The 16,173-nt window shown below is 36.8% G+C and overlaps 1 protein-coding gene and 1 non-coding gene across 2 annotated transcripts; one reads left to right on the top strand and one right to left on the bottom strand.

The window, feature by feature from the left end:
- Positions 1-12,472: 12,472 nt before the first annotated feature.
- Positions 12,473-13,939, bottom strand: LOC128129559 (uncharacterized). Its single transcript, XM_052768016.1, has one exon. The coding sequence runs from the start codon at positions 13,937-13,939 to the stop codon at positions 12,473-12,475; it is 1,467 nt and encodes a 488-aa protein (XP_052623976.1).
- Positions 13,940-14,495: 556 nt separating this feature from the next.
- LOC111919871 (small nucleolar RNA R71) lies at positions 14,496-14,602 on the top strand. The gene has a single exon (XR_002859626.1). It is a non-coding gene; the product is annotated as a small nucleolar RNA R71 (small nucleolar RNA).
- Positions 14,603-16,173: the final 1,571 nt, after the last annotated feature.

Genomic DNA, 16,173 nt, shown 5'->3' with positions numbered 1-16,173 from the left:
AAGCAGTGGTATCAACGCAGAGTACTCAACATTCTTGGCATACGTGATAGACGTAAAGAAGGAGAAGAGGGGGAGGACTGATATACCTGTGGTGCGAGATTTTCTTGAGTTTTTTCCAGATGAATTACAAAGATTTCCACCAGAGAGACATGTAGAATTGATAAGCGATTTATTGCCTGGTATGATGCCAATTGCGAAAGCACCATATATTTTAGCACCTACCGAGATGAAATAGTTAATGACAAAACTCTGGTAGTTGTTGGAAAAAGGTTTTATAAGACCTAGTTCATCACCCTATGGTGCTCTAGTACTCTTTGTAAAGAAGAAAGATGATATAATGAGAATGTGTATTGACTATAGAGAGTTAAATAAAGCTACAATAAAAAATAAGTATCCTTCACCTAGGATAGATGACTTGTTCGATCAATTGTGGGGTGCAACTGTCTTCTCCAATATTGAATTGAGGTCAGGCTATCATTAGTTGAAGATTAGGGAATAAGATATGGAGAAGACTGATGGGTTTTGAGCATTCTATCACTCCTATGATGTACATGCAACCCTAGAAACCTTGGATCTATGTTTGACTAAGATACATGCAAATAATTATTTTTCTAAGGTTCTTATCCTATCTAGCATGGCATGGGGAACTTGAATCATATAAAGCTAGTAGAATTACTTACCTTGTAGTTGTAGTTGAGTGCTTGGAGTTTTAGAGCCTAGCACCAATAGTGTGGATGAGTCAAATGGAAATCACAAATCACCACAAACTTTGGAACTTTGAGAGAATAGTAACAACCTTCTTGAAATCGGCCCTCTTAGTATACTCACCACAACTAGTGTCATTTCAAGAACCAAAGCCTCCTTTATATAGTGTGGTGGATTAGGGTTACATCCATGTAAACCCTAATACCCATGTCTTTTCATTTCCATGAGATCCATGGGTTGAAGCTCCATGGAGTATCCATGGACTTTCCATGCAAACCTAGCCCATTCCAAATAAGCATTAGCCCACACTATATAAATACAAGAGCCCATATTTAATTAGTCATACTTTTGATCTCTAAATTAATTCTAGATTAATTATAGATCAATACTAATTAAATAATATGATTTTATATTAATATATTAGAACTTATAATATATTAATAAATCATAACTTATACTATTCTCAAAAGATTATCCATAAATTGTTCGGGTGAAGTGCAACCCAGATGGACCATGCTGGGTCGGGTCAAGTACATACCAAATATAGTTATGGACTTAGACACTATATCCAACAGTCTCCTACTTGGATAAGTCTAATAACTATAGTTGCAAGTATGACTTCAAGAACCAATCATCAATCGTAGCTCTTTAAACTCTATTGAACTATGAAGCGCCATTTTAGATAAGTGATCATATAATCCTCTATTCTAGATATCAGCCGGACAAATACATGGAACATGGTCTTGCTTATTGTCCAGCATTTGTTTGCCGATTTCCGATTTGTTTGACATAGAACTTAACTGAACACATCAATTTAGTTCTAACCGGGCCCGATACAAAGGTCAAAACAAAATCATCGAAGGGACCATATATCGTTTCTAATCCTAGAAGGAACATATAAACTTCGACTCATATGTTTGCTCTACTACTTGTTAAATTACACAAAAAAGCACGATTTACAACATCGAGTTACCAATGCGTTTTCATGCAATCAATGCATAACCAACTCATATGTAACAGATCATATCTCTAGGTTTGAAGACTTATATGATATTACCGTGTCACGATCACTCGAGATAAATTCCATGAAGTGATACAAGTGAGCGTGGGTTGAATCCAATACTCAGAACTTATGAGCACTCATGAGTGTTGTAGCCCCGCTTTGTCCAACATCTTAGACCTCTACAAGCCAACCCATGACAATCTTGAGTCATATCTACTTCCAACATATGACTGACTGTGGAGAGTTTGTATGATATAAACCATAACATAATTATTCTGGAAGTCAAAACATGTAAAAAGAAATAATTGTAAACGATTGACAAGAGATAGCAACACTTAACTCATAAATAACAACTTTTATTTATCATCAAATGTCAATTACATTTTACAAATTTCAAGATTATCTAACTACTAAAACTAATATCATCCTTCAGCCCTATGCTCCGAGCATGCTGGTGATGCTTAACCCGAGTCAGTCCCTTCGTTAGGGGATCTGCTGGGTTCTCATCCGATGATACCCTCTTTGCCACGAGGATTCCTTTTTCTATTTGATGTCTAATGAAGTGATATTTTTTTTATCAATGTGTTTGGATCTCCCTTGATCTCTTGGTTCCTTGGCTAAGGCAACTGCACTATTGTTGTCACAGAAAATCTCCATAGGCTCCTTTATAGCTGGTACAACTCCAAGGTCTCCGATGAAGTTCTTTAGCCATATAGCCTCCTTTGCTGCCTCGCTTGCTGCTATATACTCTAAATCACAAGTGGAATCAGCCACTGTCTCCTACTTGGAACTTTTCCAAGTAATTTCTCCTCCGTTTAGGGTAAAGACCCAGTCTGACTGAGAGCGGAAATTATCCCTGTCAGTATGAAAGGTAGCATCACTATACCCTACAACTCTCAAGTCATCACTCCCACCAAGGGTAAGGAACCAGTCCTTAGTCCTTCACAGGTACTTGAGAATATTCTTTACCGCTGTCCAGTGAGCCTTGCCAGGATTTCCCTGATATCCGCTGACCATGCTTAAAGCAAAGGCAACATCAGGGCGAGTACAAGTCATAGCATACATGATCGAGCCTACAGCAGAGGCGTATGGTACTCGACTCATCTCAGCTATCTCAGTCTCTGTACTGGGACTATGAGTTTTACTCAGTCTGGCATTACACTGGATAGTTAACTCACCTTTCTTGGAGTTATGCATGTTGAACCTTTTCAACACTTTGTCCACATAGGTGCTTTGACTAAGTACAATTAGTCTTTTACTCCTGTTTCTTAAAATCCTTATCCATAGGATATATGCATCTTCTCCAAGGTCCTTCATAGCGAAACACTTCCCAAGCCAGGACTTTACTTCCTGTAAGATTGGGATGTCATTTCTGATGAGTAGTATGTCATCCACATACAATACCAAAAAGCTAAGTATACTCCCACTAGCCTTGACATATACACACGATTCATCCTCACTCCTCGAAAAGCCAAACTCTTTGACTTTCTCATCAAAGAAAAGATTCCATCTCTGTGGTGCTTGTTTCAATCCGTAGATAGATTTCTCAAGCTTACACACTCTATTAGGGTACTCTGTACTGACAAAACCTCTTTCTGAACCATGTAAACATCTACATCCAACTTTCCATTAAGGAAAGCGGTTTTAACATCCATTTGCCATATTTCATAGTCATGGAATGCAGCAATGGCTAACAGAACCCTAATAGACTTAATGTTGGCCACTGGTGAAAAGGTCTCATCATAATAAACTCCCGGAGTTTGAAAATAACCATTTGCAACCAGTTGTGCCTTGTAAGTATGTACATTTCGATCCATGTCGGTCTTCTTCTTGAAGATCCATTTGCACCCAAATATCTTACGATCAGGTACATTGTCAACCAAGTTCAAAACTTGATTGTCATACAAGATCGTGTCTCGCTGTCCATAGAATCTTAGCATTTGGCAGCCTCAGGGCCTGCCATGGCTTTCGTGTAGCTGTTAGGCTCATCCAGATTTACCAATGTGTTATCACTGATAAGTGTTTCACCTTCTGCAGTAATATGGAAACCATAATAATGCTCCGATGCATTCCTAACTCTGGTGGAACGCCTCAGAGGTATAGATTCTTCAGTCGACTCAACAGGAGTTTCCTCCTCAGGTTAAGGGCTAAGGTTTGAGGTTGCTTCACCACTTAACTCTTGAATTTCCTCAATGTCAATTTGCCTCCCACTGTCTCCTTGGCTTATAAATTCTCTCTCTCGAAAGAATCCTCTTCTCCTACAAAGACCACATTATCACTGGGTTTGTAGAAGATGTAGCCAAAGGATTTCTGTGGGTAGCCGATGAAAATACACCTTTCGCTTCGGGGTTCGAGCTTATCATGAGTCTCGCGTCTCACAAAAGCCTCGCAACCCCAAATCTTGATGTGGTCTAGATTGGGAACTTTTCCAGTCCACACCTCGTGAGGTGTTATGGCAACCTTCTTTTTAAGGACTAGATTAAGGATATGGGCGACAGTATCTAAGGAATACCCCCAAAATGAGATTGGTAGCGAAGCTCGACTCATCATTGAATGAACCATGTCCAACAAGGTCCGATTGCGCCTCTCAGCTACACCATTCAACTGTGGTGTCCTAGGAGGTGTCAATTGTGAGACAATCCCAAATTCCTTAAGATAGTCAAGGAACTCAATACTAAGATACTCACCACCACGATCGTATTGAAGCATCTTAATGTTACTGCCCAACTGATTCTCCATTTCTTGCTTAAACTCTTTGAATTTCTCAAAGGTTTCTGACTTATGCTTGATTAAGTAAACATATCCATATCTACTAAAATCATCAGTAAAAGTCACATAGAAGCGATTAACATCTCTTGTGGTAGTTCTGAAGGGTCCACACACATCCGTGTGTATGAGGTCCAACAAAACTTCACCCCTAGCACAAGTCCCAGTAAAAGGTGACTTTTTCATTTTACCAAGCAAGTAAGATTCACAACTATCATCTGAGTTTAGGTCAAATGACTCCAAGACTCCATCCATTTGGAGTTGGCCTATGTGTTTCTTGCTTACATGTCCAAGACGACAATGCCATAAAGATGCTTTATCTAAGGTAGTGGAAGTGTCAATACACAATACATTATTTCCTAGATTATCTACAACATATATACAGTTTCATACACAGCATCACAAGGTAATGCTTTAAAATAAAGAACATTATTAAAGAAAGCATCAATACTACCATTAGTATTATCAAAATAAAAGGTAAAACCTTGTTTATACAATGCATGAAAGGAAATAACATTTCTTGCCATTTCTGGCGAATAATAACATTTATTCAAATCTAATGTAAACCCACTATTTAGCACCAAGGAATAAACTCCTATCTTGGTGACAGGTGAAGCTTTCCTGTTTCGCATGATCAAGTTTATCTTTCGCTGCTCCACATTCTCACTTCTTCTTAGTCCCTACAAATCAGAACATATGTGAATACCACAACCGATATCAAGGATCTCAAGACTTAGAATGAGGTGAGTTATTAGACAATATAGTGTATATACCTGCATGGTTGGGTTTTACTTTCCCATCCTTCAAATTTTGCTGGTACTTTGGGCAATTTCGCTTCCAGTGCGACTTTTCATGGCAATAGAAGCATTCAACCTCATTAGGGTTAGCAGAAGGAGTGACAAAACCTTTCTTGGTTTTGCTTGAAGAGGAGCCTTCAAGGGTCTTACCCTTGGTACCCTTAGAAGGGTTCTTTCTCTTCTTCCCTTTGCCATGCCCGATTGCCAAGACATTGGCCGAAGTTGGAGTAGGAGTAGGCGTGGTAACAACCGACTTACCCTTTAGACCACTTTCGGCGGTCTTCAAGAGTCCTTGAAGTTTTCTAAGGGTGACTTCTTCCTTGTTCATGTGATATGTCATGCGAAATTGATCATAACACGATGGTATGGAGTGCAAAATGATGTCTATTGCTAACTCCTTAGGGAAGTTCACAATCAGCTTCATTAGACGGTCCAAATACCTTTGCATTTTCCACATGTGGCCCGTGATAGGTTCACCATCCTTCATTCGGGTTGTCATTGTTGGATTAGTGTCTAAGTCCATAACTATTTTGGTATGTACTTGACCCGATGGTGCATGGTCCTTTTGGGTTGCCTTCATCAAAGCAACTTGATAGGATGAATAATGGAGAGAAAGGATTAAATATGATTTATTAATATATTATGAGAATAATATATTAAAGGAGAAATCATATTGCTTAATTAATATTAGTCAAGAATTAATAAGAATTAAGTTTGTGACTAAAAGACATTAATTAAACTAAGGGACTAGAACTGTCAATTGTATGATAGTTGAATATTGAGTTAATGGACTCCATATTAAAGGGGTGGACGAATTCTATGGGAAACCTATTAGAAATCGTTCCAAGACCTTTAAGGAAGGAGCCCATGGGTTGCTTAGGGCTTAAGCATCCAAATTAGGGTTTCCTAGTTAGATAACCGTAATAGCCTCACTATTTAAAGAACCCTTATGCCCCGAAAACGTGGACAAGCTTCTGATGGGTTTTAGCTATAACAACATCCTATGTGCTCATACAAACCCTAATGCTCGGTTCTAGGTTTCTCTATTGTACATGCAAGTTATCCAAGACTATAAACCCTAGATCTAGTATATGATAATCAATATAACATATAAATTAGGGTTTAGATCATACCTTGATTGTTATGTAGCAATAACAATCTCAAATCCTCCTTCTAATGACTTTAGAAAGCTTAGAGTCTCAAATGTCACTCCTCTAATGGTTCACAGACACCAAGAGCAAGAGGATGAAGAACAGAAGAGAAGGAGGCTGCCCAAAACGTGTGGAAACCCTAGAAGGAAACTTTTTCACGTTTTTGGGGCATAAGGGTTCTTTAAATAGTGAGGCTATTAGGGTTATCTAACAAGGAAACCCTAATTTGGATGCTTAAGCCCTAACCAACCCATGGGCTCCTTCCTTAAAGGCCTTGGAACGATTTCTAATGAGTTTCCCATAGAATTCGTCCACCCCTTTATTATGGAGTTCATTAGCTCAATATTCAACTATCATACAATTGACAGTTCTAGTCCCTTAGTTTAATTAATGTCTTTTAGTCACAAACTTAATTCTTATTAATTCTTGACTAATATTAATTAAACAATATGATTTCTCCTTTAATATATTATTCTCATAATATATTAATAAATCATATTTAATCCTTTCTCTCTATTATTCATCCTATCAAGTTGCTTTGGTGAAGGAAACCCAAAAGGCCCATGCACCATCGGGTCAAGTACATACCAAAATAGTTATGGGACTTAGACACTAATCCAACAGTCTCCCACTTGGATAAGTCTAATAACTATTATGCGTGTGACTTCAGATCCTGATCCGCAATCGTAGCTTTCCAAAGCCGTTGTCAACTCTGTTCCTATCCGATACGCGTGTCCTTTAGATAAGGGATCATATAATCCTCCATTCTAGATATCGTATAAGACATGATTTCTAATTTTTATTTCTCTATTATTTCTCGACTTCTGATTTATGACGACTGACTAATTGAACAAATCAAATTAGCCCTAGCCCGGCCGAGCATTTACGTTTGTCATCACTAAATCATCGAGGGGCCCAAAGATATCGCTTTTATCCTACTTTGGATAAAAGGAAGTGGATAAAGTTTGATTCAATGCTCGCTTGCACTCACTCACCGAATCACACACAACAATATGTTTTATGACACCAAGTTACTCGTGCGTTTACATATTATCAATGTGCAACCGATTTGCAAGATACAACTCACACATCTCGGTTTCAAGAATATAAGATGTTATCGTCTCACCAATCACTCGTGATACAATTCATGGAGTGATCCAAGTGAGCGTGGGTTTAATCCAATGCTCAAATCATATTCATAAGCACTCATGAACGTTGCAGCAAACATTTGCTTATGTCTAATACTCTTTAGACATTCCACACACCAATTCATGACAGTCTTCCTTCATACCTACTTCCAACATATGAACGACTGTGGCCTGTTCGAATAATTTGACTGTTCTCAACCAATTAAATTATTCAGGAAGTCAAAACATGCAAAGTGAAACACAAGAATAATACTAATCCCATATGGCCTCAAACCTTTGAGCATAAATAAAACACCTTTTATTTATCACCATATCGATTACTCATTATTTGTTGTTTCGGGTAATCAAATTCTTACTCGAATTATTACTACACTTGTCCCATGCTCCTAGCATGCACACAATGTATACCTATGGTTCTTACTTTGTGAAATATATCAAATTGAACACATTTCCATTCATACTCATTTCACAACTCCAAATCCTTTTCACAAGTGAAAGAATATCAAATTCTTGCCACTTATGGAATATGTTAGATTCTAACATTTTATGCAACGATCCTTTTGTAATGTCACTGCACTAAAGTCACAATGACTATTACCAATGAAATTACAAAGTCCTCTATCGGAGATTGTTACAATACAATTCCTTAGATATGATGTCTCTCACTCAAAGTACATTCCTTTGAACATCCTTTTGCATAAAAGTTTCTAATCTAGACATAGATTTTCAATATTCAATTCCCAATATGGACATGTTTCCATATTTTCCATATGACAACTCATTCTTAATAGAATCTTATCTATTCATAATAATGTCGATATGGTCCATCCAATACTATACTTCCAACTACTCACAAGCGACCAATCCTCGGCGAACTTTGGATTGTCCTTTGATAGTTGTTTAATTATCTTAGTCAAAACTGATTCTTGTCCTTTTTCCCTCTAAATGCGCCAGACATTTGGAAAATTTTAGAATGGTCAAATATTATAGCATTTGCAATCGATCCTATACCCGAAGCGTATGGTACACGATGCATAATGTCTTACATAAAGATTTGATACTTTATCAATCTTCTGCCATAATATTTTATGTGCTACGTTCTCAAAATTCGAACTATGAAGAGGATTGCCGTAATGATAATCGAAATTTGAGAACACACTATGTATGCTTGACTAAATTTATTAACATTCCACAACCTATGCCTTTAGATTTGAAATGAAGCATAATTTTCTCTCCCTTAATTATAGCAAAGCAACTATTCAACCCTTACAACTTTGCAAGGTATGACTCTTGTTGTCTACAATTAATATTGCTAACTTGCAATACTTGCCTTAATAATCATACAATCATAACATTTATGCTCCCACTATCAAGATGATTATTATAAACATAACACTTATGCTCCCACTAGCTTTAACATGTATTCAGAAACCATCTTAACTTCCAGAAAAACAATGCCTATTAAATTTCTTTAAGTTCATATTTCTAATACCCAATGCTTTGATAATCTTTTATCAAGGCTTCTTAAACTTATACACCTTTTCCATAGATAGCTCATATGTGTGTCGAAACAATTTAGACTAATTGTCAAATCTCACAATTCGAATCATGGAAAGGGATACCGTAACCATAATCGAATTCGAGAATACAATTTCACAATCACTATCTTCTTAAAATATTTATTGGTGAAAGAATTTCCTCACAGTCATTTTCATGAAGGAGGGAATCTTATGACACTTAGATTTTAATGGTGTATGTGTTCCTATCCATGTGAATTTGTTAAAACCAAAGTTTACGACAAATTCAAACTCATATGGATCGAACTTTCTTAATCTTGATTTCTTTGTCTTATGGTAACACAACTGCCCACCATGTCTTACAAGTAGTTACGCAGCTCACCTTTTCCTATCAATGTACTTTTCATTGATCAAGGTCCTTGCCTTTTATGCATTCGAATGAGAACTCATAGAACTCACATGCATAATTAACTTAATTGGAACGACACAGAAACAAAATAATGTCAACACGATAGGTTGTAAACCTCAACTCGTGTGCTAGTGATGATCGATAAGGTCTATTTCGATTTGTTCTTGAAACCTTTCAAGACAATTAAGACTCCCACTGATTCCTTGACATATAAGATTCTCTTGTCAATAAACATTTCTTGACAAACAAATATTCAAAAGTTAGTGTAGTTTTTATCAAAACACTTCATAAATTGGTCCTAGTTGGTCTTTGTCTTATCCGAGACATCACAACTTTCCATATTTGATGAATGTTATAAACCTTCCTAATACTTGTCACTCAATGTCACAATCTTAACTCTAAGACTTGTTTTGGAACGAAGTATGATTGACTTCTTGATTTTAACCATTTCTTCAATTCTTGATTCCTCTTCGTAGACATACAATTGCACTAAGACTCATTTAGAGGACCCATTGAGATATGGTTCTTAATCATTAAGACATATCATAAAGCATAAAAGGTACTCTCCCTTCTTCTTAGAATAGAGAAACTTTTATCTTTCTACCTACTTGATTCTTCTTATTCATTCTGCTATTGATTTAAACTCTTTCAATCAATTCAGAATTACGCTTAATCTTATAAGTATAATCATATTTACTAAACCTTCAGTAAATCACGACGAATATCTTTGTTATTCTTGTGGTGGAACCAGCACACAACTTTGTGTACTCGATCTATTGCAGGTTTTGAAATAAACACATCTGATGCCGTTTTAATGAAGTAGGATGCTATTTTGACACTTTTTGGCCAAACTGCGATCGCAAGGAGACAACTTGCGATCACAGATTTTGAGATTTCACTTCCGGATGAATTTTGGGCACAAAAGAACCTCGAAGGTAACCTGCGACCAAACTTGCGATCGCAAAAAGGTCACCTGCGATCGCAAGGAGACAACCTTCGATCGCAGTTTATGCCTATGATGTCCGAAATTTCGTCTACTTTTCAGATAATTTTGAATCGCGTCAATCGGAGTTACGGTTCTCAAGATATGGTCAAAATACTGACAGGGGGTCAAAGCTGCCAGCAACATCCTTTAACTTTGATATTGCATATTCTATCTTCGTGTGATCAATTCAATTGAATGTTTCTTGACCAAAGCATCATCCAAACATTCCACAACATACTCCATAAGTTTCAAGATCCATTTTAAGCTCCAAACGCGCATCCAACTGATCCCAAAGCACTGCTCCACTCGAACTATCTGAAATTGACAATAAAACATGAGCAGTACGGGAATTCCAACGAAGTACATGAGCTGAACATTATTTATCTAAATGACATGCAAATGTACAAAATATGATCCTAAATGATAACAAAAACTACCCTATAAGATGCATAAGATGACATCTAATAAATCTCCCCAAGCTTAAACCTTACTTGCCCTCAAGTAAGAAGAAGATAAAACATTATAAACAAATGGAAAAATATAGATAACCTAAAAAGAACTTAAAATGAAAACTAAAACAAGATTAAGGAAACTAAAATTTCAAACTTTATCAAAACACTTCACTTTTTTTTTGTTCACATGATCAGATTTCACAACGAGGAAGCTCCAATGAAATCACTACCTAGACAACAATCTCAATATCTTATATTAATGATTCATATTTCATATTTAATGAGTTAAACCAAGCTCGAGCAAATAATTTTTACGCCGAATTAAATTTGTGAAAACAGTGTATTTTTAAAAATAATCTCACGAAAATTCGTTTATAAAAACTTAGCTTGACCAACCCCTCATTTTTTTCCGAACTCGTCCAGTAAACGCGGTAAGCTCCATTATGGACAGAAAATCCAAGCTTACCCCTATGATTCCACTATCGAGGGATCAATATCATTATACCACACATCTTCTTTGTCTTCATCAACTCTTCAAATTTAACTTGTTTGCTTCTTGATTTCGACTTGAACTTGATTTGGTTTTGACTTTGAATTGTAGATTTCTTCAAGTCTTGATGTACCATTTGTAACATATATATAGATCAGGCACGGATTTTACTTTGAGGCCCACCATATCTTCAATACTTCAAAAATGATAACTATTTTGTGGGTATAACAAGAGTTCCCTCCCAACCTCAAAAGGCGTAGAAACTATAGGGTTCAGTACTTCAAGGAATGATAAGGGTTATCCAATCTAGGTTCTTTTTAAGGCATTCAAGGAAATTATTTTCAAAACACTATTCGTTTTTCCATCCCACACTTCCATTGTAAAAATTGTCTGACTCTTATGTTGGTTCATATTGAAAACATTTAAAGCACTTCAAAAGATAATACTTATTATTAATTGCAATGAGACTGTCATTTTCGGTAACTATCACACTTCATCTTAACAGAGCTATCGAGTGTAAAAAGAAATCCTCATCTCATGTATACTTCATTTTTTTTGGAATGCAGAAAAAAAAAAACTAGAAATAAAAATATTTTTGGGTATTTGATTTTTTAAATGCAATGTAGAAAATAAAATGCAAAAAGAAAAATAAAATTTGAAAAATTTTAAATGAAAAACTGAAAAAAAAAATTAAAATTTTTAACAAAAAATGCAAATTTTTACACAAACCCCCTCCCCCAAACATAAAATGATGCATTGTCCTCAATGCTTAGAGAGGAATTAACAGCTCAATAAAGCAAATAAAAACAAAAATGTACAGCTAGGAATGAATGTACCTGATATGTTCGTAGAAATTCTGATTTTGACGACAATGTGGCGAAAAATCCGAATTTCAGCGACTTTGAAGATCCTCTGATTTCCCCAAGCTTGCTTGGAACTGCGACCATCTCTTTATTGAAAGCATAAAAACTAAAAACTAATCATCGGGTTGCCTCCCGGAAAGCCGCCCTTTTTTAAAGTCGTTGGCTCGACTTTGCCCAACCAGATTATTAACTGGTGTGGTTGGGACTTCTTTGAAGCTCAACTGTTTTTCTTGTAACTCCAGATCCCTTCAAATATGGCAATATTGGTGGATCTAGAACTTGCTCAACAGACTGAAAAGAATCCAGATTGTCTTCAAATATATCTTTCAAATTACTTTCAGACTTCTTCCCAAAATTATTCTCTTCAAATTCTTTTCGTTTCAGATTCATATCTGAAATCACATCTCTCACCTCTTCTTTGTCCAAAAACATTTTCCTTTTCAGATTTTTATTTGATTCTTCTTCCGTAGCAAATGTCATCTCAACTTCTTCCACCTCCCCAAGCTTATCTTCTGCCAGCTCCTTGGATATACTATCAGATGAATTCCTGTCTAAAAATTTTTCTTGCACAAAGACATTAGAACACTGGCAGCAATCCTCTAACAAAGGACTGCTGGTGCCCATATAATTGATAGAAATATTTTCAGAAGGAAAATCATCATTATTAATTTTAAAGTTCACAACTTCCTCATCAAACTCCATTGAAAGTGTACCAGCAAAAACATCAATTTTTGTTTTTGCAGTTTTCATAAAAGGTATTCCCAAAATAATAGAGTTTGAATCTGAAGTGTCCAAGTTTCCCATTTCCAAAATAGAAAAATCAGCGGGAAAAATAAGCCCACCGACTTGGACAAGGACATCCTCAAGTACACCTTTTGGGTGTACTGTTGAATGATCCGCCAACTGGATGATGGTCTCGGTCTTTTGCAAAGATCCCATTTTTAATTTTTCAAAAATAGAATAGGGAAGGTCATTAACTGAAGCTCCTAAATCAAGCATGGCTTTTGGAAAATAAAGTTTCCCCAATTTACAAGGAACTGAGAAAATCCCCGGATCCTTGTACTTTGGAGGCAAACCTTTTTTTAAAATTAAAGAAATATTTTCACCAGCTTTAATTGTTTCATTAGATTTCAATTTTTTCTTTGAAACACACAATTCTTTTAAAAACTTAGCATAACAAGGAATGTGTTTTATAACATCAAGTAACGGGATGTTTACCTCTACTTTGCGAAAAATGTCCATGATGTCCTCATCTGCACGCTCGTGTTTTATGCTCTTCAGTCTTGATGGGAATGGAGGTAGTGGCTTGTACTCCTTTAGAATTGGCTTGGGTAGTGTTGGAGTTTCTTTTTCTTCCAGCTTTTCCGATTCTTCTTCAACCAACACCTCTTCAAACTCTTCAGCTTCTTTGTTTTCTGGTTCAGATGAGCTCGGGCCTTCATATGTCTTCCCGCTTCTCAAGAAAATAGCACTCACATTATGCTTTGGATTGTTTTCAGTATGCCCTGGTAACTTTCCTTGAGACTCCAGACGACCCACAGAAGTGGCAAGTTGAGACACCTGTTGGTCCAGATTCTTGATATTGGGTCTAGTTTCGGTCTGGAATGCTTGGGTGCTCGTGGCAAGACTCTTCACTATATCTTCTAAGGCCATGCTGGAACTACTGGGTTGTTGATGGGTGTTCTGATTCTGGTAATTCTGATTCTGGAAATTTTGCTGCTGAAAGTTTTGCTGAAAGCCCGGCTGCTGAAAATTTCACTGCTGCTGAAATCCGGGTGGAGGCTGAAATTGTTGTTTCTGCTGATAATTATTTTGAAAATTCTGTTGGTAGCCCCCAACAGCTTTAACTGGAGCAACATCCTCTTGCAAAATTGGACACATATCAGCTGGATGGTCCGTCTTCAAGCATATGCCACATGGTTTCTTCGCAACAGCTTTTTCTTTAGTCAACAACAACACTGCTTTCGTGAGCTCAGATATCTGAGCTTCTAGATGAACATTGCTGACTTCCTTGACCCCTCTTGCCTGATCTGGATACCATTCATCTTCATTTCCAGAATGTTTAGACTCGATTGCCAACTTTTCGATCAGCTCTCTGATTTCAGTTGGTGTCATATCACCCAAAGAACCACCACTGGAAGCATTTATAAGCCGTCTTTCCATGGGTGTTAGACCTTCACATAAACAGTTATAGAGTTGGTAATCACTAATTCCATGTTGAGGGCAATGGACCAACAACTTTTTGAACCTCTCCCAGTAGGTATGTAGGGCTTCTCTTTTTCCTTGTTTGATACCAAGGATTTCTCTTCTAAGACTGGAGACTCGCGTTTCTAGAAAGTATTTCTCTAAAAACAGCTTTGCGAGTTCTGTCCAAGTGGTGATGGAACCTGATGGGAGTTCATACAACCATTCTCTTGCAGAATCTTGAAGCGAAAAGGGGAATGCCCTTAACTTTATCTGGTCTTCTGTGACAACATGAGGCTTCATTCCTGAACAAACCACATGAAATTCCTTGAGGAATTTATGTGGGTCTTCATTTTCCAATCCTCTGAAAGTGGGAAGAAGATGAATCAGCCCAGATTTAAGTTCGAAGTTCTGGGCTTCTGGAAACGTAATGCAAAGGGGCTATTGGTTGACCTCTTGAGTGGCCCACTCTCTAAGGGTCTTTTCTGCTTCGTTTCCACTCATAACTAAGTCTTCAGATTCAGTTTTTGAAGAGTTTGTGGTTTCAGTTTTAACGGAAGGGGTGGGGAGTAAGTTTTATATAGTCTGTTTTGAGGAGAAGATGGGGGTACTTTTGGAAAAAACGGATCTGATTCATTCTACAAGGGAGCGCCTTGTGGAGTGGAGGTTTCTGGGGGTATGGAAGATGATGAACCAAAGAGACCAGCTGATTGTTTTTTTCTTGCTGCTTCTTGTTTCGGTTTCCTTGCAGTTCGCTCGATTTCTAGATCAAAAACTAAAGGTGTAGCTGAACGAAAAATTCTTGGCATAAAACTACTAGAAAGCACCGTGTCCCCGGAAACGACGACAATTTGTTAAACATGCTGTCGCGCACATATTAAGCAAATAAGTTATCACTGCTGGTTGCACTAAAAATATAGCACAGGGAAGCAGGGTCGAATCCTCAGGGACACAGCCTAATGGTCAATGCCTTTTTGCATCAGGCACATCTAGTCAAGAAATAGAATATAAAAGGGGGGTTCTTTTTTATTAAAACTAATAACTAGAAATGCAGTGATAATAAAGTAAACAAAAATCAATAATAAAAATGGTTTCAGCTCTGCTTTGACTTTCCTAATCATGCAACAACATTGACTTGGTTATTTGAGATGCGTTCTATCTAAGCTGGTACTGAGAAAAACTAACAAGCTCTAGTAATTCCACTTTTACCTTATTTAGTTAATCAAAACAAGCTCTTTAATTAACCCTAACTTTTTACTGTCTAATCAAATAAGCTCTTAATTAAGATCAGAAAAGTTGCATTAAGTTCTATGTAAAATTCCTAGCAATACCCAATACTTCTCACAGGCTCGGAAGCGTAACGATATGATTTTCACAGTTTATACCAGAGTTAAATCCCAAAACGGAACCAATCTAATACTTGTTACTTTTACCAGTTTACAAGAACAATTATGGATTCTATAACTGATTAACTGGAATGATAAAACCCTAGCTAGGTGATCAGACTAACAAGAATTCAAATCAAACATTCATTAAGAACAAAACTGAAGAATCTAGATAGAAACACAAATCAAAAACCAAATCTAATGATCAATCACATGAAAAGTACTTGTCTTTGCAGAACTGAAAACTAGGGTTTAGCCAGACATGGCTAAAATCTGATAAAACAACTAAATAAAGACATCAAACAACTAATCTTACTA

This window comes from Lactuca sativa, unplaced genomic scaffold, assembly GCF_002870075.4.
Source record: "Lactuca sativa cultivar Salinas unplaced genomic scaffold, Lsat_Salinas_v11 Lsat_1_v11_unplaced_66, whole genome shotgun sequence".
In the NCBI taxonomy this organism is placed as follows: Eukaryota; Viridiplantae; Streptophyta; class Magnoliopsida; order Asterales; family Asteraceae; genus Lactuca; species Lactuca sativa.
The sequence above is the reverse complement of the archived record's forward strand: the minus strand, read 5'-3'. Positions and strand labels throughout refer to the sequence as shown.